A 22523-nucleotide genomic window follows, 5' to 3' on the forward strand; every position below is an offset into this window, starting at 1 on the left:
TAGGGCGAATATGGATAGAAAAAGGCTGCGGGGTGGAGCGGGGGGGGGGGGGTGCTTGAGGGGACACTGCATCCTAGAGAGGAGAGAGTGCCAAATGCCTGGAGTCTCCCTCCCTGTCATAACTTTTGTCAGTGACATAACCCTTATTTTAGTTTGGTGCAGTGTGGTCAGTGCCAAGATGGCGTGTCTCACTGTAGGTGTCAGTTGCACTGTGAGGGTATTTGAACTCCTTCATTTCCAAAGCATCTAGTGCTTTTAATCCTTTTTATTAAAAAAAAGGTTTGTAAATTAACCTCTGCTGGTCTTCTTTAAGAAATTACCTTCCCACAATTGGTTTGCCGTGTTTGCCTAGCAGTTTAAGACATGGGATATCCTGGAAAAGTCAGGGTAATAAGCATTTAATTGCCCCTCGGCTCGACTTTGATGTGTGACTCGCTTATCCAAACATGTTTGCGTCCTTTTTCAAGCCATCTTTGTTGCTTATCCGCATCATCACTCATTAAGAATGACAGAACAATGGAGACAGCACCAAAGGCTATTGGGTCATAAATGTGTCGGTATCTGATCACTGAGGCTTAATGGCCAGGCACATTTTGTTGGGATGAGGTCATTAAGGAATAATTTAGCTATAAAACAAAGGGGGTCATTTTGGGAAAAAGCAGGTTCCACTTTAGCCACAGTTGCCTAAAGCCATCCCCAGGGGGGAATTAGGGGGGGTCACTAGAAAGGTTTAGGTCTTTCCAAACAGAGCTGGGATTGGCAGAGGAAGGAGCAATGCTATAAAAATCCCATATACAAGCAATGAATCAAAACCCTTAGTTACTAAATACTGCCTTATTGTCAAGTTAATGACAGTTCTACTTGTTGACCTTTTTCTGTCTTATTTGCTGTATTTTCTAATTGGAAATTCTTGAAGAACTGGACTAAGTGTTACATGTACTCTGTCTGTAATCACAGAATATGGAGATACCTGTGTTTGATGCACAGTTGGCACAATCCCTACCAGACAGTGAATCATGTTGATAATTTCATCCAGGGTAAACCCTCAGACTCACTCCTTTGAGAAGTAACACTTTTAAAGACCCTCAAGGATCATTGAAACTGTGGGAAATGTTAGCTCTCTCAGATAACAGAAGATGTGTGTTGAGTCACTCTGTGCTGGGAAATGAGGCTTTTCTTCACTGCAGCACAATGTGATGTGTGGTACCTCTGTGCAAAGATCAGACTCATGACACCTTTATGTCCTATTTATCCTAAGAGATTCACAGTCACTGTAGGCTACACGTAGTGGATGACTTGGCAGTATTGTGTGATTAAAGTAAACAAATGCATGCCAGCAGTTTTTTTTTCTTTCCTCAAACCCATTTTTACGACCCGGGTCAGCACTGTGTACTGAACAGCATCAACTGTGTCCATTGGCCAGATTTCATGCTAAGCTAATGCTGAAAAAGTCTGAAACTCTGCTGCTCCATGGACTAAAAAGACCATTTGTCTCTGCAGCTTTTGGTTGACACCACATGAGAACTTTGGAACAGCTTTGTCAGAATTATCCAGTTATAATGATCTGAGTGTAGACAGTGATTTACTTGATACAGATAAACATCTACCAGTGTTGTAGTTTTTAGACAGAATGTTTCAGACTAATCTAGAGAATCTCAGAGAGTCAGTCAAAATGTTTTTTTTTTTTTCAAATCTTTCACGGCCGTCTGCAGAGATTGGCTACAACTCTCCCTGCCACACTTATTAATGGATTATCCATAAGAGACAGATGAATTAAAGAGCAGTGGATTAAGATGAATATATTGGTTACAGTAGAATAAAATAAAGCTAACATTACCTACTTCTGAATCTCTTGCCCTCAGGCAGTGAAATGCATCTGACATTTAATGTCAATCTTCGGCTGTCTTACTAATTAGTCTGCATTCCTCTATTGGTCCTGTCATTATGTAGCCTTTTTTTTGTTTTTTTCTTGCCCAGAGTCAAGTCTTGTAGGCTTTTCAGGGAATTGCTTGTTAGGGTCATTTTAACAATTCAGTTTGTAAGAGATTATCAGTTAGTTAGATTTTGTTTTCAACTCACGAGAACATAATACATAATATGATGGGCACATATCTATAAAGACAACTCAGAGTTAAAAGATCCAAATATATATATATATATATATATATATATAATAAAACTAAAATGATGCCTCTAAAATAAAACATTTAAAAAATAAATGAAAATATGGAATATTAATAATAAAATGGACCACTGAAGTTGAAATAAAATAAAATACATTTGACCCCTAAAATAAAATAATTTTGAATAATTTAACCTAAAAGCATGTAAGGAAGAAAGCAGCCCAAAGAAGAAGAAGAGGACGACGATATAATAGAGGGTTTTACTTCATGATGCCCTTTTCTTTTTATTTTCTGTCAGCACTAAAGGCCTACAGTGCTTTTCCCCAGTTTAGGATACATGTGCAGGCCAATCGGTCTTTCAGTTTTCTGAAGGGTGGAAGGAAAAGCGCATGTTCAACATGTTTTCCATATCCGGTTTGTACATTTTCCTTTGCCAAACGTCCATCATTTGTACGGATGTCTGTGGACTAGAGCTGTCATAAAGAAAACATTCCAGTTCCCAATGTCCTGCACACTGTGTGCACATTAAATTACCATGCAACCTCCATTGTCCCTCTGAGAGAAGACGTCTTTATGTAAGGACTGAGCTGCCAAATCAATGTAAGCGTTCCTCTGTCAGCAGCCCTGTCCACATATGATGATGTCACTCCTCCCACAGTGTCAGCTCTGATGAAAAATGTGTTTTCATAGCAATAGAGAGTTCTCTGAAATATTAGCTACTGCTTTAGAGTGTGAAAATGCCCATTGTACTTGAAGGGTTACTCGTGCATCCAATCAGGGACAAACTGATTCCAACGAGTACACAATAATATCTGTGTTTTAAAAGTGCCTGATAAACTATACCACACCGTACCTTAGGCCACTGCAGGACAAATTAATTATAGCACCTGACAACTTTCTATTGTCATTCTAGGTTGGGACTTTCACAACGCATCAAGGTGAATATTTTTTGGAGCCTCTTCTGAACGCAGAGGGGACGGAATACGATGAAGAGCACAACAAACCTCATCTCATCTACCGACACGAGCGGAAGAGGAACATCTCACGTAGCGACAGCAACACAGAACCCTGTGCTACCTCAGGTAACAGACTGCGTAACCACTCCGTCTGTAACCACTGTCTCTCTGAACTTCACCCACAGACTCTTACAGCCCCATCAGCTACGGTCATATTCTGCACCATGGCAATAAACACTTGCTATAATGCAAATTATAGCCAGTCACGATCGTTGGCAAGTATGATCCCCAGAAGATTTCAGTCTTGATTAATGGGTGTTGCTCAGAATTCCTCAATTTAATCAAGCGCAGGTTCTGTCTGGTGTTTTTCGCTAGCTTGTTTAATCCTGAAGCTGTGTGATGAGCTCACAGAGAAGAGGAAAATAATTCTGACAAGGAGTTCATGTATTTGTCAGAATGACTGGTAGCAGCTCAGTTCCACAGGTAAAGTACATATGGTAATTTTTCACCGTTTCTGTAAAAATGACTTTGGCCTGGAAGGAAGTTGCTGCTCTCTAAATTTTTTTTGTTGAAACCCCCATGAAAAAAAGAGAGAGATTTTCTGCCTGGGAGGTTGCTTGAATGTTTTCCCAATTTCAATAGAATTTTTATGGTTGAAACCTCTGGGTGGCAGAGAGAGGCCCTGATGAGAAAGCTCGGTGACCTAAAGGAGTTCACTATTTTTGAAGGCCGAGGAGCGGTCATTGCGTCCTTTGTTATTTGGAGCAATAAATCTTTTATGTACAGGTCTCTTGATTGGCTTGTTTCTGAACACAGGCATTGTTGCCTAGTGGTGACTATTGTGTGTGCCGGCAGTTTAAAAGACTTGGGCTGACCTGATGGGCCAGGCCAATACCCCCTTCATATGCTTTGTCCTTTCACTCAGTCTGTGTGTGGTAAACAGAGGCTGAGAAATCTGGAGGGTCTCTTAAGCCCCCACTCTGTGGCACTTTTAAATATAGTGTCTCCTGAGAACTGGGAGAGTGTTGGCTCTGCACAAGATCCTTGACTTCTGAAGTGCCAGGAATACATTCAACAATGTTCTTTGCAAGTTACAATTCAGTATTGTTCCTTCATCCAAATCAGTGTATTATGTAAAAGTGTTGATCAGTGTAAGCTGGAAGACTGAGAGGGAATATTGTGTGCAGGCAAAGTGGTTCTTGAAGGTCTAAACTAGAAGACAGTGTTCTATATCTAAGATACTGTAGAGGAGACTAGAGTAAGGACTGTGAGGTGTCCCAGGCTCTGTCTCGCCAACTTTATCTGATCGGTACTTGTCGAGATGCTGTGATAAATGGACTCTTTGAAGGCCTCACTGAGCCAAAACTAACAGCACTGTCCTGTCTTTTTATGGGAAGGAGTGTGGAGCTCCGCTGCTACCAGCAGCCAGTGGATGTAAACACTGGCTTGGTGTCACTTTGCCTGTTGAACTCGTGCAGATGCTGCTTCTGTTTATATGTTTGTTAGTCCTCGGTTTAAATCGGAGTTGAATCTGACTCAGTTGGTCCACTGTATGTCCAGTGGACTTGTTTATACTTCATTCTGTCCACAAAAAAACTGTATGTACGAATCCTGTTGACACACATTTTTTTTTATATTGCTGGTACAGTGAAAACATGGTTAGCTGTTTGTAGTGCAGCGTTAACCCTTTACACTCCTCTTTGTCTTCACCTAACTGTATGAAGTACCATGTATTTACTGCATGTCTGTTGCTAAAGGCCTTTTCTTCACCTAATGTTCCACATCAGACTAAGTCGGGGGATAAGTGTAGGGCTGCTAACCACAGCCTAATTTGCTGAGAGAGAAAAGTGTTGAGTAATCAAGTACAATCAGACAGAGCTGGGGAATTAAGACCAAGTTGGCTTCAACTAGGGCACAGTCTTGTCATTAAAGCTGAATTTGTATACATTTAAATCAAGTGGCAACTTTAATTGATTAATTATAAACTGAGTCTGACAATTGTGTTTGTGCTTTTGTCTGGTTTTATTCACTACCAGAGATATACATGTTCTTATAAAACACTGTTGAAAAATCTAACAACTTGTCCATGTCTTGTACTAGATCCGTTACTTCACTGATCCAGATATGTTCTTTAATCATTTTATACCACTGGCATATACTTCATTTGTCAGTTCAGTCATATTTTTTTGAATATACAGATTATATTTTGATTCGGATATAAACAATTATTTACTTTACAAGTACAGCTTTGGGGGCTGATTTGGTTTGACAGATTTCACATATCTACATGTTTGCAGGCCAAACATATGGAGCCCACCGCAGATCTGTTGCATCTCAACACTTTGTTATATTTACTATATTGTAATTTGCTCTTCTGTTTGTGGTGGCATGATATGAACCACTGTATCTGCGGACAACGAAAAGATGAAACAGTCTTCATTTTATCCAGTTGATCAGAAAACAAAATATGCATCAGGACAAAGATACAGTGCCTCAGGTGAGATAAAGCTTTTCCTGCAGATAGGACGTCTTCATGTGTTGCGCTCTGGCACGGTTCCAAAACAAGTGGAACCTCTGTATCTTAAGGCGAGGAATGTTTCCAAAGTTTGAACAGTCTGTGCACACTTTTGCAAAAAAAATGTGTCAAAAGGAGAGGAAGGAAGCGTTTGGAACTGAGACGTGTTTTTAATTTTGCACGTGTCTTCCTTGACATGTACAAATAGTTGACTTTTTCACACATGTGCCGTCAGTTTTACGTGTCAGAGGTGGAAGTGCACCGCTGAGGTCCTTAAAGTGTTACCTTGAAGGAAGATGATGCTTTGTTATTCCAGCAGTCATGACAGAGCTCTGTGCCTGTCTTCAGCTGCCTTTCTTCGCCGTGTGTGTTCATGTGGCGCTAATAAACTCCTGTAGTATCACTGTAGCACATGTGCTACGGTGCATATGTACTACAGTCAAAATGACTAGTTGAACCCGTGGCAGTAGAAAACTGCCAAATTTTTCAAAATCAAGTAATCTGGGCAACTTCAGAGTGAGGTCTTATTTACTGACACTTTCAGGCACTGTGTCAGTCCCTCTCTGCTGGTCAACCTGGGTGGCTTCAGTGCTGTTTGAAATACCTCTGCACTAGATAGCTGTTGAGTGGCTGATTAATGTTTTAAAGTCTCAGAGTGGATTGTTGTTACTGGTTCTGGCTTTTAAGAGCCCCTGGGGAAACAAGTGTGGCGTACAGGAATCACAACACAGCTCCGTTCTTTAATGACACACTTTGCCGTGTGTCCTGAGGCTTGCATGTGAATCCCTGTAACTCCTTCGATGGAGATAGCCACAAAGATGAGGGTTGTTGTTGAACATAGGGGCGGATTATTCTCCGGTTCTCGTCCCTTTGCCCTTTTAGGCTCATGTGGAGAGTGGTGCCTGTGGGGCAGGTAGACAGCTAGTCTCATAGTTGTCTGACTTTATTGAACGCATCTTACTCCAAAGCAAACACAACCAGTTGATGGATCCTCACATCAATAATCTAGTGCTTAAGTTTTCTAAGCATTTCTAATGACTCGTGGCTCTCTTGTCGAGGGCTGCTTAGCCAGCAGAGGAACTCCCTTTTTGATGTGGCGATGCTTGGCGTAGTGGGCATCAGCGCCCCCTGACCCTCAACACCATCATTGTATAGGACTCCCCTCTTGGTGCCCACTGTGTATACATGGAAGTTGAAATGCTAGCATCAGTTTTTTTTTTTCAATGGATTCATTTACATGGAAAAAATGTCCTCCCCCGCCTGCGGTTTGAACTAGCCGACTTGAATCACTGCCCGCTTTCTCTTCACGCTTTCATGTATGTGAATGGAGACGCTTGTTGATTGTGACCTCACTTCCCCCTTTGTTTGTAGTTGTTCACTGGACGGGTGGATGTGACCTTGAGATTTTCTCCCTCCTACAAGTGCCTGGGTGCTGTGCTCGCTGGTTTGTTTGCTTGGACTGAGTCGGAATTTTACTTGCGTTAAGCTTTTTGTCTCTTTCTTAACTCTGGTCCTTGACATAGGGTCAGGGTAGGAGGCCAATCAGGGGTGGGATGAACTGACAAGTCAACCTCTCTTACCTTTAAGGTCTGGTTTTATACGGTGAAGAGCTTTTGACTGTTAGATGACTCCAAATGGCTTAGAAGTCCCTCGTGCCTCCTGACCTCTGGACAGATGGAGTCGCCTACAGGGGAAATGTATTGTTACTGGGCAGAAAAGTTTGTTTTGGACTGCAGTGTGTATAGACCACCTCGGCTGCTTGTGGATGTGTATTTGAGTCATTTAGAACAGTTAGTGGACTAACGGTTACCAATGACAACTGGGAATTGCTAACTGGACATAGAAATAGTCTCTTTATGATTTTCAGCAGTGGTCCAGCAGTCAAAAGTCTGCCCTGCGATGCGATTGTCAGTCTTACTTTAGAGTTTGGCTGAGGCTCCGTCTTTCTCTCATACTCCCACTGCCAGTCTTTCAGTCTTCACTCATGCTGCTCTGAAGTAGCTTTGTGACTGAACTGCTATTGACCTGGAACAAAAGACTAGAAGAAGAACTCCTCTAAATGTTGTTTGTTTGTTTGCCTCCTACTTTGACACCAACACAAACGTATTGCAGAACTAGGATTGGTGTTACTGAAGTTACTTTGATAAGAGTTTGCCTATTATCCAATTAAATTATTAAAGCACATTAGCTTCTAACCTGATTGTTGAAGCTGTTTGTTTTGGTAAAGGACCAATGTAGAGGATTAGCAAAAAATGTTTTGGGCAAAAAAATGTAAATATAAATATAAAATATTTAAAATGCAGTGTCGAGTACTGTAGAAAAAATGTGCCAGCCTTTTTTCTTATCTCCTCATTTGAGGCTTTATAACTTAGCTAACTCAGTTAGCCAGTGCAGCTTTTGTGCAGTTTGAAACATCTACAGTTAAGAGTAGCCTGAAATAGCCTTGATCTCGTTGTTGTAACACCACAGGACAGATGGTACCAGCAGCTAATAAAATAGACCATCGCATTGCATGCCAAATGATTCTAAGACAACAGATACTCTGGACAGGTCTGAACGAAGCTGGTCACTTATAGGTAGTCTATCACTTTAATGACTGCCATGTGTCTGCCTGCCCTTGGGCCTTAGCCTCGCTGAACCTAATGTGTTGTCCTGGGATTTCCCGTGACAGATTCCAGCTGAGCCTATTTTCTACCTCCGTCTACTGTCTGCTCACTCTGAACAGATGGTAGCTGATTGGAATAGTTAGAGCAACTTGAGCAACGGTAAGTGACTGCATGGTGGAGTGACCGGGAGTCAGAGGTGAGAGTGGGTGACAGGTGAACGACAGCAGTCTGAACAGAACAGAGCAGAACTGAACAGGGGCAGGGTCCAGTGGAACACTACTGTCATCGCCTAAGGTTCTGGCAGTTTGTCCTCTAAGAGGACAGGCGTTACTCAATGACAGACTTATATATGAAACGAAATGCTTAATTGTAAAGTGGGAGGTCCCAGAACACGGAGAATCTTTTTTTTTATGTGACAGATCTCATGTCGGAGGATCAAATTAAACCCTGAATATAGTCAAAACTTGGTCACATTACTTGGTAAAAGTATGATTTGGTATTTTCAATAGTACAAAATGCTTTTTGTTGTAATAATAACAGAAGGCTACCATGTTTTCTGAGGTGAAAACTTTGAAGAGCAATGTGTAACTTATCCACTAGGGGTTGGTAATCCCTACACAGCATAAAAAATTATGCATATTCTATATAAGCTATTTATTTATGCACTTTTTTTTGTTACATTTATCCTACATTCAGTGTCCTACATTCCCTGAGGCGTAAGGCTGACCGGCACACAGTCTGTCTCTCTCCTGTCACTACACTGAAAATAACACCCGACCTTTGACAGCCCTGTACGTGTTAGAAAAGCCCTGTTCAGCAATTAGCCGCCTTTGCCACTCCACGTCTAGCCACAGAATTGCACTTAATTGTGTCTGTGCCTGGGGTCAAACCTTATTCCTGCGTGAGTTGTACTGACAGCTATATTGCAAAAAGCATAATGTCTGACTTGGCAAAGAACCGCAGCATTGTACTGTACATTAAGACTAAGGTTCAAAGTCTGTTTAAGCAGCAAGTGGAGAAACGGGGTGCTTTAACTCTCAGCGGGGCATTGTACAAGAATGTTAATTAGTTTAACAATGAAATGTTGTGTTCCCTGCTGTTGAGCTCTTGATACTTCTGACAGAACACTAAAGGGGAGTCAAAGAGCAGCTCTTTGATCTTGGTCAATCAGTCTTCATGTAAGTACATGAATGGGCTTCAACACGAAGTGTACACACGAGCCATGAAATGCAAAGTTTTACCACTGTGGATGTATGAAAATGAGTCAAAAAGTTATTTTAGTTATTTTCTATGTCCTCCATCTGAGCAGGCAGTTCTACTATTAATACAAATGTATTTTTTGTTGAATTTAAGGAAAGGTGTTTTTTTTTTGACCAGGTCATAATCTCCATAATCACCCTCCTCTGCTGCCTTAAATTTATTTATTTTAAATATTATTTTAGTTTTGGGAAAATGAATTGGAGCTGGATCAAACCCCCATCGTTGCAATCCTCATCAGAATGGTTTCGGTTACATGTCTCTGAAATTGAGGCAAAGCTTTTGGGTATTGTTCCTATTGTTCAAAATGCTAGTGTGCTTTTCCAAACCAAAATGTTGACTTACTGTGGATGATGCTGCAGATGAAGTTAAAGTTCTTGGTGAAGAGAAGATGAAAAACGCAAACACAACTGACGGCGGAGAGTTTTGGTTTGGTTTTTGGTTGTTTGTTTGACACATAGACACACACACACTTTGGTCTTACCTTGTGGGAGTTGAACCCACGATGTCTTGATTGCTGACACGTTGTCGTTGCCGCTTGACTATCTTCAGCGCCGAAGACACAGAGCTTTTTGAAAAAAATGTTCTGATGGATGACACATTTGAGTTTTGGGAAAATTAAATGGAGCTGGATCAAAACCCATTGCAACACTCCAAATATATTAACGTAATTCTTTTTCCTTGCTTGGTTGAAAATTTGCTAACAATGCTTTATAAGATTAAGAAATAAATGTTTTTTTGCTGTAGCACAGAACATGGAACACATCTACTCATTTTACTTAAAAATAAATTGATTTGAAAAAACTGGTGCTAAGGCAGTTAAACTTTGGTGCCATGAATGCTAATGAATGCTAGTACCCGTGACGACCTCGCTTGTCTTCTTTCATAGACTTGTTAGGATGAAATGTGTATTTAATTTTTTTTTAAAGTTGGTGCATTTACATGAAATTCCAAGTGTAGCTTATCTGTTTCCCAGAGCTGAAGTTGTGATGTCATGTCTCCGTTGGGTCCAGTGTTTCAGGGCAGTCACCCCTGTCCTCTCATGGTGTAAGTAGCGGCTCACTACCCAGAGAGGGGGATTTGAACCTAAGGCGATTTGGGAAGGGTTGTGCTTGGCTAATCTCTGATTCAAAGGCTATTATAGCAGAGTCCATATTTCCCCCCTCCCACTTCTTTCTCTTTTTATTTCTTTATCTCACCTTCCAGCTCTGAGATTTAACACCAGTTTCTGTAAATACATTCTCTCCTGTGTTTGATAATCCCTTTGATGCTGCGTCATCCGTGGTGATAAGTCTCTTTTCAAAGTCGGCCGAATGTTTTCATTTGCCTGAAAATGTGGAGGCTGCATTCTGACCTTATCTGAATGGAGCTCTGACTTGGCATGTGTTTACTGTTGATGACATCGGCATCAGGCTTGGCCTCATGTCATCAAGAGTTGTGTGGCACTGTGACAGGGAATCCCAGCCCGCCCTCTGTCCCCACTACTGCTTGGACAGACCATATTTGTCTGTCCTTTTCTCTTTTTTTGCATTATTCTGACTTTAGACTTATACACAGTGTCTCTCTGTCTTGACGTCTGGAAAAATTGAGTCTTTCTAAGACAATGCAACTCTTCACTGTAAGCGTGTTGTCCAGAGCTAAGGCGGCCGTTTGGTGTGTCAGACTTCAAACTATGCAGAGCTCGTAAACATTGTCATGCATGAAATTATTGAAGAAAAAAAAGTTGTTTTGTTTATTGACCTTTTGTCTGAATCATTCTTTTAGTGTATTTAAAAAAAAGAACATTTAAAAGTCACAGATTTTTAAACACAGGTTTGTCTCTCCTCCTCTGATTGGCTCCTGTCAAACTTTGTTGGGCCACAACTACAGAGTCCTGCACAGAAGTTAACCAGAAGTTCCTAAAAACTGTCTCATTACCAGTGTGACACAATGGGCTCCATCTGTGGTTCCCTGTCTTCAGACTCTATTCAATTCCAAACAGTCACTCCTGGAAACATCTGAGAAAACATGAAGTCCAACAAAAATGAAGATACAAAATGCTAGTGTGCTTTTCCAAACCAAAACATTGACTTGTTGAAGTTAAAGTTCTTGTTGAAGAGAAGATGAAAAACGCAACGCAAACGCAACGCAAACGCAACGCACCGCAACCGACGGCGGAGAGTTTTAGTTTGTTTGGTTTTTCTTAGTTTTTAAACCCACACAGACACATAGACACACACACACTTTGGTCTTACCTTGTGGGAGTCGAACCCACGACGTCTTGATTGCTGACACATCGTCGTTGCCGCTTGACTATCTTCAGCGCTGACACAAGGCAGAGATTCTGAGAATCTCAGGAGCTTTTTGAAACAAATGTTCCAATGGAGAACACACTGTTTAATTCTGAATGTCCACGACGGCCTCAGTTCATCTGGACTTTGTTGAAGGTTCGATGAAAGACCAGAGTGTGCCAGAGTTGTCTATGTGTCTGTGTGGGTCTCAAAAACTAACAAACACAAACAAACAAACAACAACCAAACCAAAACTCTCCGCCGTCAGTTGCCTTTGCGTTGCATTGCATTTTTCATTTTCTCTTCACCAAGAACTTTAATCTTTACTCTTAATAAAGGTGACACCCGTCCAATCTGGATTAGGATTGATGATATGGAAACAACACCTTAGACTAACTGATTAACTATGCTGTACACATCTGTTGCTCAGGCGTAATCGCTTCTTAATTTCAGGCTGGTCTGTGTGTTTGGCCTGCTCTCCCAGCGCCTCGTTTCCAAACATCTGCGAACTAACGTTGTGAAGCTTCAATTTCGTTTTTTGTACTTTTCTCATTAAAACAAACTCTTCACACTTTTCGGGTCTGCCTCAGTTTCTCCCTCCATCCCTTGGTCAGTGTGAAGGAATCCGTAGCTCACAGCCAAGTCAACACGTGCAGTTCAGCTGAGGGAAAGTTTCCAGTGAGAATATACAAAGTGCATTTCTTTCATTCCTTTTTTACTCCGTTGGAAAATTGTAAGATTTGCTCTTTTGGAATTGCTCAGATAAGAAGGGCTTGACCTGCTGTGTTTTAGATAAGAGTTTCCACTGTTATTATGACCAGTGTTGATGATGAAATAATATTAATAATGTATGACGATGAATTCTCTTCCAATTTGATGACGCTCCTGAGATTAGAGAATTAATGACCTATTATGACAAGTTGAATTTTTGATCTAATTTTTTTAAAACTTTTTTTTAAACAGAGGAATCCAATGGTCCTGGTTCTTTGGAGGGCAGAACGAACATGGGAGAGGAGCTGGATCATCTCAGAGCAGAATTAGAAGATGAGCACATAATTAAAAACAACTCCTCACACCCGGGATCTCCACGGAGACAAAAGCGATTCCTCTCCTATCCTCGCTACGTGGAGCTGATGGTGACTGCAGATGCCAAAATGGCTCGTCACCACGGACGCAACCTAGAGCACTACATCCTAACAATCATGTCAGTAGTAAGTAAGATAATGTTTTTAAAAACTACTATTTTGTCCAAATTTTGTAGTTTCATTTCTTTTTATTGATCTAGATTTAGTTTTTTTTTTTTGTCATTATTTAGTTTATGTCACCAGACATAAACTAAAGATACTGGTGTTTGCAATGTGCATTCTCTCTATGCTCTCTAATTTTTCCTGTATTTCTTAATGCATTTAAGCTAGAGCACATGTGTCAAACTCAAGGCCAGAAGGTCAAGATGTATAGATGCTGGTAGTGGGCTAATACTACATACTGCAATCATGACACATTAAGGTAGTTTATGTTGTACAGTTTACGTTGTCTTCATTTTTAACCACAGTAACTGCCAGTTTTAGGCAGGATTAAGAAATATAAAGTACAATTTACTAGACCATGAGGGTAAAGTACCTAGATTATATTTTCATTAGTACTTTTACAGTCAGTGATTCAGTCAACAGTTTTAATGTGTGCCATTCAGCCTCATTTATATCGTCACATTTACGTGTAAAGGAACAGTCTAAACAAGTTAAGATATCTGCTGAGATTGACAGAACAGTCTGTTAGAACTCCGCTTGCGTGTCCTCGACCGTATCCACAGCTCAGCTGAAAACCTCCTGTCTTCAGTCTGGCGGTCAGTGTAACAGTCTGTTACGGTGGTCCGGCTGCTCCCCCACCCCTTCTCTGCACTGATAACACAATAACAAACACTGATAAGCAGGAACATAAAGAACAGGACTCCCCCAGACCCGCGTGGGTGAGACCGGGAGAACCTTTTATTTTGTTATTTTAGACAAGTTGATTGGTTTGGATGCACAGACAGTTCCTGTCTGGAGTGTGGTCATGGATTCAGTTGACCACTGGCAGGAACCAAGGAACCATATACCTATAGATGCAGTGGACAATGACAGTTTTATTTAAAAGTACTGCTGTATGAACAATTTGCAATTAATTTTGGCTTGCTGAAACTGTTAACAAAGCACAAATATTTTATTAAGTAATTGTCTGACAACAATGCGTATTGCATTTTAGTGATGACGCTGATGCTGTGTTTATAAATAACTTAATACTTCTACAGTATTAATCCACCACACTGTCTGAGACTTGAAATTATTTTTACAACTTTTTGTCTCCGCCATTTCTTTTCTGCTCTGGTTCATGTAAAAGCTGCAGCAATCTTTGCTCCACCACAAATGTTTTCATTGGTTAATAATAATGAAGTCATGTGAGACTTAGTGCCACCAATTTTCAATTGGCATTAATATCCATATAAATATATGCTAAACAAAAATTTTAATTTTATTTCAACTAAAATTATCCATTTGATAATTTACGGGTGTCTCAACAGTGTTTCCTCTGTCAAAATATTACGAAAAATATTTCTGACCTTCTCTCTCCCCATTCTTATGTTGGGTCAGTGCATTTTTGCATTTTCCTTTGTCTGTTTTCTGTCTTTGTTACAGGTAGCTGCAGTGTACAGGGATCCCAGTGTAAGGAAACTCATCAACATCATGGTCGTTAAGCTGGTCGTCATCCACAACGAACAGGTGAGCGTGGGGTCATTACATACTGCCTGTCTCCAAGATGGCTGACGTCAGTGCAGGTGTGCGTCTGGCCTTTCCTCTGTAAGATTTCAGAGTTTGAAAAGAAAACAATGTTTCTTCTCAGTGTGGAGTCTCCGGAGAGCTCTCCTCGGAAAACAAATGGTTCTATAGTGAAGCAGGGAGCCACCTGCACAGGAGATGTAATTAACGTTATATTAAACTTTTGAGATTCACCAGACTAATACACATTTTTCCATAATGACTGTTAATCGCAGTGACATTTAAAATGTCATCACCTCAGTGCTGGGACAACTTATCAGAACCATTTTAACCAGAACTGAGCCGCTTTGTTCCATTTGATATTTTGTGTTGCTTCCTTTCTTCCATCCTTCTTCATTCGTGCTGAACAAAACAGCTGGTTTTTAACGTTTACAAAAGCAGTGGCGATGTATTTTAAAATGAATTACATTGGCAAGCTAGAAACAGAACAGAACAAATATAAGCAAATACTGACCTCTAGGCCACTGGCTGCTCAGTTACAATGGTACTGTATGAGACGTCATTTAAATCTCAACCTCTGATCCACCTAATCAGAACTTGAAAGTTTGATACATATTAACCATATTTACAGTTGGGTAAAGACAAATCATTTGTCGTTCTCTAACAGGAAGGGCCCACGGTGAGCTTCAACGCTGCCACGACCCTCCACAACTTCTGTGTTTGGCAGCAGGGTCAGAACGTCCAGGACGACAGTGACCCCTCTCATCACGACACGGCACTTCTCATCACCAGGTCCAGAATTCTCTTCTGACTTCAATATGACAGCAGAAGTGAATCCCTCGAAGTCAATAACCGTGTCTTTATTGTTGGGTTTGTGTTTTTAGGGAAGACATCTGCCGAGCAAAAGACAAGTGTGACACGTTAGGTAAAGTTTTTTAGTGGCTTGTGAAGTTTTTTTTGTAATGAGTTTGGGTTAATGAGAGATGTTATAATCAAGTCTTTTTAACAATTAAAAACTTTTAGATTAGCCACATAGCTGTAGATGTTTTCGGGTAGAGCTAAGAGTTAGTCCAACAACATGCTGTGTTTTTCTCCTGAAATCACTGTACAGTATGTGATAATGTGTTCGACTCCATTTGTGTGTGTGTGTGTGTGACCCCGTAGGACTGGCAGAGCTGGGCACCATGTGTGACCTGTACCGGAGCTGTTCCATCAGTGAGGAAAATGGAATTAGTGCCTCCTTCACTATTGCTCATGAGTTGGGCCATGTGTAAGTTGCGCAGCAGAGACTATGCAGTAACCCCCCCCCAACCCTAAACACACACACACTTACTATACACACAAATCCAATCTCACTCAGCCAAACCGGACCAACAAAAGCCCCCTTATCAGGAGCCGTAGGTCACAGCAGACACAGGTGCAAAGTAAAGTGAAAAGTGAAAAAAAAAAGCCCTGACTTCTAATAACATACCAACCTTTAATACTCAACCCTGTATCTGTCAGAGCTTTTTCTACAGAGGTTAACAAGTTCATAAGAACCAAGGCCGGGGTGGGTTTGTTATAAACAGGAGGCTACATGTGTTGTTTAGCAAATCTAAGATGTTACATGTTAAAATTGACCGTATCGGCTTTGAAATGTCATCTCCCTAGGACTGATAAAAGACAGGACGCTGTCAGGATTATAACATTTAATATGTCTGTTAAACAATGAGTCTGCCAGCAGGTGTTTACACAACAAACAAGCATTACTACTCATATGAAGTACAAAAAGAGAGACTACAGTAGAACCACAAACTCTAAACCTTATTAATTAATCTGACACGGCTTCTGTTTATTTAAAGCACATATCTGAGAGTCAGTGGTTATGAATCAGTCAGTGTGGTCGTTTGTTTCTTGTAATCTGCTCCGTAACTGTAGAAGCACAGGTAGCCTAAGATCAGAAGATGATTCTCTTTGAACACCATGTTTGTAGATGTGTGCCAGCTCATTGTGGGGCAGATACGTTGACAAAGACCAAGCTTCTGTCAGTTATTCTCTCAGGTTCTATTTTTTTTTTTCTTCCAACCTTTCTTCATGCCCACTTCCTTTGCCGAGAGAAATTGTAAAACTGAATGTAAAATTTTCTTTCCGGCCTGTCACACCCCCTTTGTGTGACAAATAAAAAAGCCCTCTGTCAGTCTCAGCTTTTGTGCCAATAAGTAAGAATGAAAGATATTCTTCTCTCTCCTCTTCTCCACTCACACAATCTTCCAGTGGAAAAAAAAACAAAATGAAGGAGGACACAAGCCCTCCTTTTTCTTGTATCTGCTGTGGATCTGTTTATGCTGAAGCTCAAGCAGCTGGAAGCCCTGTTGGTTAATCGCTGAATTCACAGGCAGCAGGGTTAAGTACTGTGGGGAAACCAGTGTCAGGTAGTGGGAGCCGCACGGGAACTTTAGAACAATGCAGATTAAGATTTGTTCTACAGAACAGGAAGACTTTCGCAGTATCGGTTGTATTTGACCCTAACCTTTAATATCAAAAACGCAAAATTATCTCAAGGGTTGTGGAGACACCTTAGAGATGTGTCTTAACAGGTTTTAGTTATTAAAATCTTTTTAAATTAGAACACCTGTAAGAAAAATGTTTTTTCATATGTTTACCTTGCTAAAAATAGACTCATTGACCACGCGTCATTAACTCCGGTGCAATAATGTAGAGCTTCTAAAACGACTGCTGCAATATAACACAGGAGCTTCTTACATTTTAGTCGTGGCAGCGGAACATTTTAACTGCCATTGATGTTTTTTTATTGATGTATTTACTGATGTTGGAGAGAGAGTGCCACAAATCTTTCTTATCTATAAGTTAATTATCCTAAAAGGCTCGTCTCATCTGCCAGCATCCTATTTAACTGCCCTGAAAGTAAAAACACTAAATTTGTCAGTGTTTGTCAGGTTTGTCAGTGTGACAGATCACTTTGTTTCCTCTACTAAAAGCAGCCTGTCACGTTCTCTACCAGTTTTATCAATCTTACTGGGTAATATTAGCTGTTTTTTTTTGGCCTAAGCCGACAAATTGCCTTTGTGCATTCAGATCTCATTAGCGGTCAAAGGCTTTATTAATCCAGGCTTGTTTTCCTTCAAGACTTTCAGCCCCTGTTGGTAGGGCCTCATGCCAGCTAGGCAGTCTGGTTTGTGTGGTGGTATGGTCCTGACCCTTAGTCACAGTCCAGAGCCCAGCGCTGGCCTACATCCTACTGTAAACATCTTAAAGGCTAAGCAGCTGCTTTGGTTTCCTCTGTGTGTAAATACACTCTGTCGTCTACTGTATGTGAGGCCAGGCAGCAGACAGCGCTGTCGTGGACATATGTTTGTCTGCTGTCTTAATTAATGCACGTACAAATGCCGTGCTGGGTTCACTGCGTTTGTTCCATAGTTCATCAAATCTGAAGCGACCACGATTATATAACCAATTACGGTGGGTGCCTCCAATTTCAGGCAGTAATTAGAAAAATCGTTAGTTGCGACTATTTTCGTCTGAACATAAAAGACGGTTCATGTGTGCATGGATTCTGTCGGTGTTATCGCCCCCGCTTTGACCTCAGGATTAAGCCTGCCGAGAATGTGAGATGTTGACCGTTGACATCTAAGTGATGAGCAAGAGGCAATTAGGAAGAAGTTATGATTTTAAAAAAAAAAGCAATGTTTCACACAAAATGTCACAAACCAGCTGATGGTTAGTGGGATTTTACTGTATAAATATTTGTAGACGAATGTAGGTAAGGTGCAAAAAGGAGATCTCTTTTTCTCCACTGTTGTGCTTGTGGCCACATCCTTGTGAGGCATCCGGCAGAGATGAGGTGGGGGCCGGGGGCTGGGGAGGGGAACCACTGTTAGAGGATGACTGAGTGAAAATCTTGTGACATTTATCCCCCTTACTATGACTGAGCCATTAAGCAGCCGATAATCACTCTGTGTGTGTTCCTTATATCCCTCTCCATGTCTTTGACCCCCCTTCACCCGTTTCTTCTCCCCCTCTCTGCATCAGATTCAACATGCCGCACGACGATAACCCCAAATGCCGTGAGGCAGGGACGAAGCACCAGTACCACGTTATGGCTCCCACTCTCAACTATGATACTAATCCCTGGACGTGGTCTAAGTGCAGCCGAAAGTACATCACAGACTTCTTAGAGTGAGTAAACCCCGGCTGTACTTTTTTGTTTTTCAAGTTTGATTTCACTAACTTGTTTTGAAACGGCCAGCTAAACAAACTTACTCTACAACCCTCTCAGTGCTCTGTGGACAGGTCAATGCAATGTAAACTATGTGAGGTTGTTATTGCCTAGTGTTGAAAGAGTATTTCCTGTTTGAATCTGGGGGTCTTCCTCAGCTGACCTGAACGATAGATCTTCAGCAGCCTCCAAGCTGTCGTTCTGCAGAGACACAGAGCTTGTTCTTAAGATGCTAAGGGTAAATACTAATCTAGGCACTAGTCAGCTTTGAGGACTAGAATATTCACCTACTCTTCACCTGCACCATGGTTACTGATCCTGGAGAAGAATGACTTCTAAAATGGGAAATGTACCTTATAATTAGATCGTCCTTTGACATGACCCTGTAATCTCTCCACTATCAATTGTGAGGTATCTACAAAGAAAGTCCTTGTGGTCCAGATGCATCCTCAGGCCTCAGTGTTGGCCAGTGCTTCTTATAGACAGCCTAGGTTGTGCTTGACATAGTTTCCAGCCTGTGATGACTTCAGCATTGAGTAGTTGGAACACAGCAAATGTGAGGAGAAACTTGATGAATGTCTCCATTATCAAGACTGGCTCTGTTGAGTTTGTGTGTGGTGTCAGCATGAAACCCAGTGAGGGCATCATGGAAATGTCAAATGCGTTTTTGAGGAGGCTTAAGATTGATTAAATTTATGGCATATTCAATCCAACAATGCAGGTATAGACAGAGTGGAGCAGCACTTGGCTCACAGCGGTGGGAAAGGCCCTTGAGACTGTGGTCGAAGTGCTTTTGAAGTTCATCTCCAGTCAACAATGACAGGCATTGATTCAAACTAGCACTTGTACAATACTACTCCTGCTCAGTGGGCCGACCTGGTCAAGTGCGTCACTGTTTTGACAGCTCATTCTCCCCGAAGAGAGAATTCAATCTGCACCCCTCTCCTCCTATACAAAAAGAACAAATAAGGACTCCGCTCGTCCTCCTCCCCTTTATCTCACTGCCGTAATAATGGCCATTCAACTCTTGCACCTGAAGGATGATGAAAAGTGTCCTGCTGTGGTTCAGTGTCATTATGCTCTAAGCATTACATAAAGCAGCCATTCATTCCATTCTCTGGCTCTGTGCTGTTTCCTCTAAGTCCCAAAATACAAATATAAAAGTAATGCTAAAGCAATTTTTTTAGCCAGCCGCTAGATGTTGTCTGCAACTATTACTTTTCAACATATGAGGCGAGTTTTTTTATTTATTTAACAACCGACTGTAAATTAGTATTCATTTGAATATCCCATAGTCTACCACATTGTTTCCCAAAGACTGGGTCGCGACCCTCAGGTGGGTCGCAAGAGTTTTTTTTTTTGGGTCGTTTTGCATCATGTCTCCCAGGAGTTTACGAATAATGTCTATTGACTTGGGTTGCGAAGGTTTGTGACTTTTAAAATACCCCCAATATCCCCAGAAAAAAAAGTTTAGGAAACACTGGTCTACCAGGTGTGGAATCTTAGATGGTACTAGAGTGAGAAGAAGACAAGAAGAGATTTAAAAGAAGAAAAGAGTCCACAGAGATCACATCCTCTCTGCTCTCAGTCCTGGTCCTAATGATCCTTCAACTAAGTTCTTGGATGCTGATGGGAAAGATGACTGACTGTTGAAAGACATTCTAATACAAGGCTGTCAGGTGTCTGTGTGTGTATACAGTATATATACTGCTGCTGATTTATCTTTGCTGTGAAGTCATCCTCCTGCAGCCTCACACTGTTATATCATGCCTGGAACTGAAAGGCTACGAGAAACAAAGTGACTGTAACAGAGGGTAATCCTGTGTAATTATTGGTCTGACACATCAGGCGGTGCTTCAGGAACAGGTGCTGTGAGCGGCTCAGTCCAGGATGAGGGTTTTCTGTGAGGTGCAGACATGTGTTCAGACACATCTATAGCTGCCGCATCTGTTAGTTTCCTTTTCCTAAAGCAAATAGGAAAGAACAGATCATGTGAGGCTCAGCTCGTGTGTTTACCCAGTGTCTCTTTACAGTAGAAAAGGCTTACTCAAGCCCCGCTGTGCTGTTGATGCCTCTGTGACCGTGTCAACGTGTACATGATTTACGGCACATTCGTGACGCTCTACTGCCGTCTCTGGCTGCAGTTTGTAACTTAATCAAGGTGCCTCACATTTTCACAGAGAAATCTCAGTCTTTTCTTCTCAGTCTGTATTGGGAGAGTGTTTTATTTCACCTGACACCACGTCCATAGCATGAAACCCTACAGTGTTAGTGGAACAGGAAGTGGAGTCAGTGTCTCCGTCTGGTACCTTGTCAGACCACCCACGGAGGAGAACACATCACAGGACGGTCACAGACAATAACATTCTCATTATTACGTTGTTCCTACTGTATAAAAAAGAACAATGACATGTGTGATACCTCCAGGGCTCACTGGTTCAAATTTGTGTGTATGTTGACTTATTGTAAGTTTGTATACTGACTTTTATGGTTATGTGAATTTTTTATTATTTTTCTGCACTTTTGCATATTTCTAGCACTGGCTACGGTGAATGTCTTCTCGACGAGCCTGTAAGCAGGACATACGAGTTGTCCACGCTCCTGCCTGGTCAAATCTACAATGCCAACAGACAGTGTGAACTGATGTTTGGACCTGGCTCTCAAATCTGCCCGTACATGGTAAGTGGATTGGAAAGGAGGCAAAATTCTTCCACTGGAAACAGGTGGAAAAGCATTTCAAATCAAACAAAAGAAATATATGAATTGTTTAAAATGTGCAGAATAAATTATGAAAAATAATAACATGTAATAATATTATTGAAATTAAGGAGATTAAACTTAAATTTTGAAACAGTACCAAAGTCCATACACTGACCAAAGAGGAAGGCACAGTACAAATATTGGAAAACAAAAGTAAACCAGTACTCCATGTTGTTGAGGGGAAAAAATAACTTCCTGTGTGTTGATATAAACACTTCCCATTGTAACAAAGTTAGTACAGCACACTGTAAGTGTGTAAACAGTACAATTGAACACAATACAAAAGCAAATGAACTCAGCCTGTCGTTGCTTGTACTGTCTTTAATTACAGTCTGCTTGTGGAGCCTTTGATGTGAATCTTACACATCTGGAAACCAATAAACACAACAAACGATCACTTCCTAGCTACTGATACGGAAACATCTGTATTTACGTCATAATTTATATGTCGATGATATGATGATATACATTGGAACACAGTAGTAACGCTGTCCAACCAGCAGATGCCCTACTCTGTGGTTTAACAGGTTTAAAAATGTCATATTGTACTCGTGCTTTATCACTGATGTGACTTTCATTTCACCACAGAAACAGTGTAAAAGGCTCTGGTGTACCAGTGCAGAAGGAGACCACAAAGGATGCCGTACACAGCACATGCCATTGGCTGACGGAACAGACTGTGGACATGGAATGGTAAAAGAAAAAAAAATATTTATTTAAAAAATGATAAAATAAATAATATTGGTCATTTAGTATTGCTTAAATTTGTCTACGTATGATTCAAACAGGGTTAATTGTGGGCTGTGTGTTGGGGAAAAAAATATTTCAGAATCCATAGAGCATCCTTAGTCCTGTATTATTTACATGCATTTCTTTATATATACATGTGAAATCTGTAATGATTTGAGTTGATCAAGAGGTGGCGGTTTAAAAGGTAGAGTTTTAGAGCGTTAAGACAGTGAAGGTGGATGAGTGAAGTGAACGCAGCCAAATGTTATTGTGGGCAGTGGAATAAAGAGAGAAAATCAGGCCGATAAGAAATGAACACAGACGTTCTTTTCCCTAAT

General features: G+C 41.0%; 1 protein-coding gene across 3 annotated transcripts in view; it reads left to right on the forward strand.

Annotated features, from left to right (window-relative positions):
- Window positions 1–22523, forward strand: part of LOC103380352 (A disintegrin and metalloproteinase with thrombospondin motifs 20) — a 74698-nt gene that overhangs the window by 7423 nt on the left and 44752 nt on the right. For 2 of the 3 annotated variants that reach the window (XM_017032967.2, XM_008312277.3), the window contains exons 3-11: window positions 3037–3205; window positions 12691–12938; window positions 14400–14483; window positions 15148–15272; window positions 15365–15405; window positions 15645–15750; window positions 18510–18656; window positions 21234–21375; window positions 22045–22149. In XM_017032967.2, the coding sequence (XP_016888456.1) occupies window positions 3037–3205; window positions 12691–12938; window positions 14400–14483; window positions 15148–15272; window positions 15365–15405; window positions 15645–15750; window positions 18510–18656; window positions 21234–21375; window positions 22045–22149 (1167 nt within the window). Of the gene's footprint in view, window positions 1–3036; window positions 3206–12690; window positions 12939–12975; window positions 14484–15147; window positions 15273–15364; window positions 15406–15644; window positions 15751–18509; window positions 18657–21233; window positions 21376–22044; window positions 22150–22523 lie in introns of those variants that run through there. The other variant, XM_025056500.1, reaches the window with a different exon arrangement.

The sequence above is a fragment of the Cynoglossus semilaevis genome, chromosome 6 (assembly GCF_000523025.1).
Source record: "Cynoglossus semilaevis isolate Cse_v1.0 chromosome 6, Cse_v1.0, whole genome shotgun sequence".
In the NCBI taxonomy this organism is placed as follows: Eukaryota; Metazoa; Chordata; class Actinopteri; order Pleuronectiformes; family Cynoglossidae; genus Cynoglossus; species Cynoglossus semilaevis.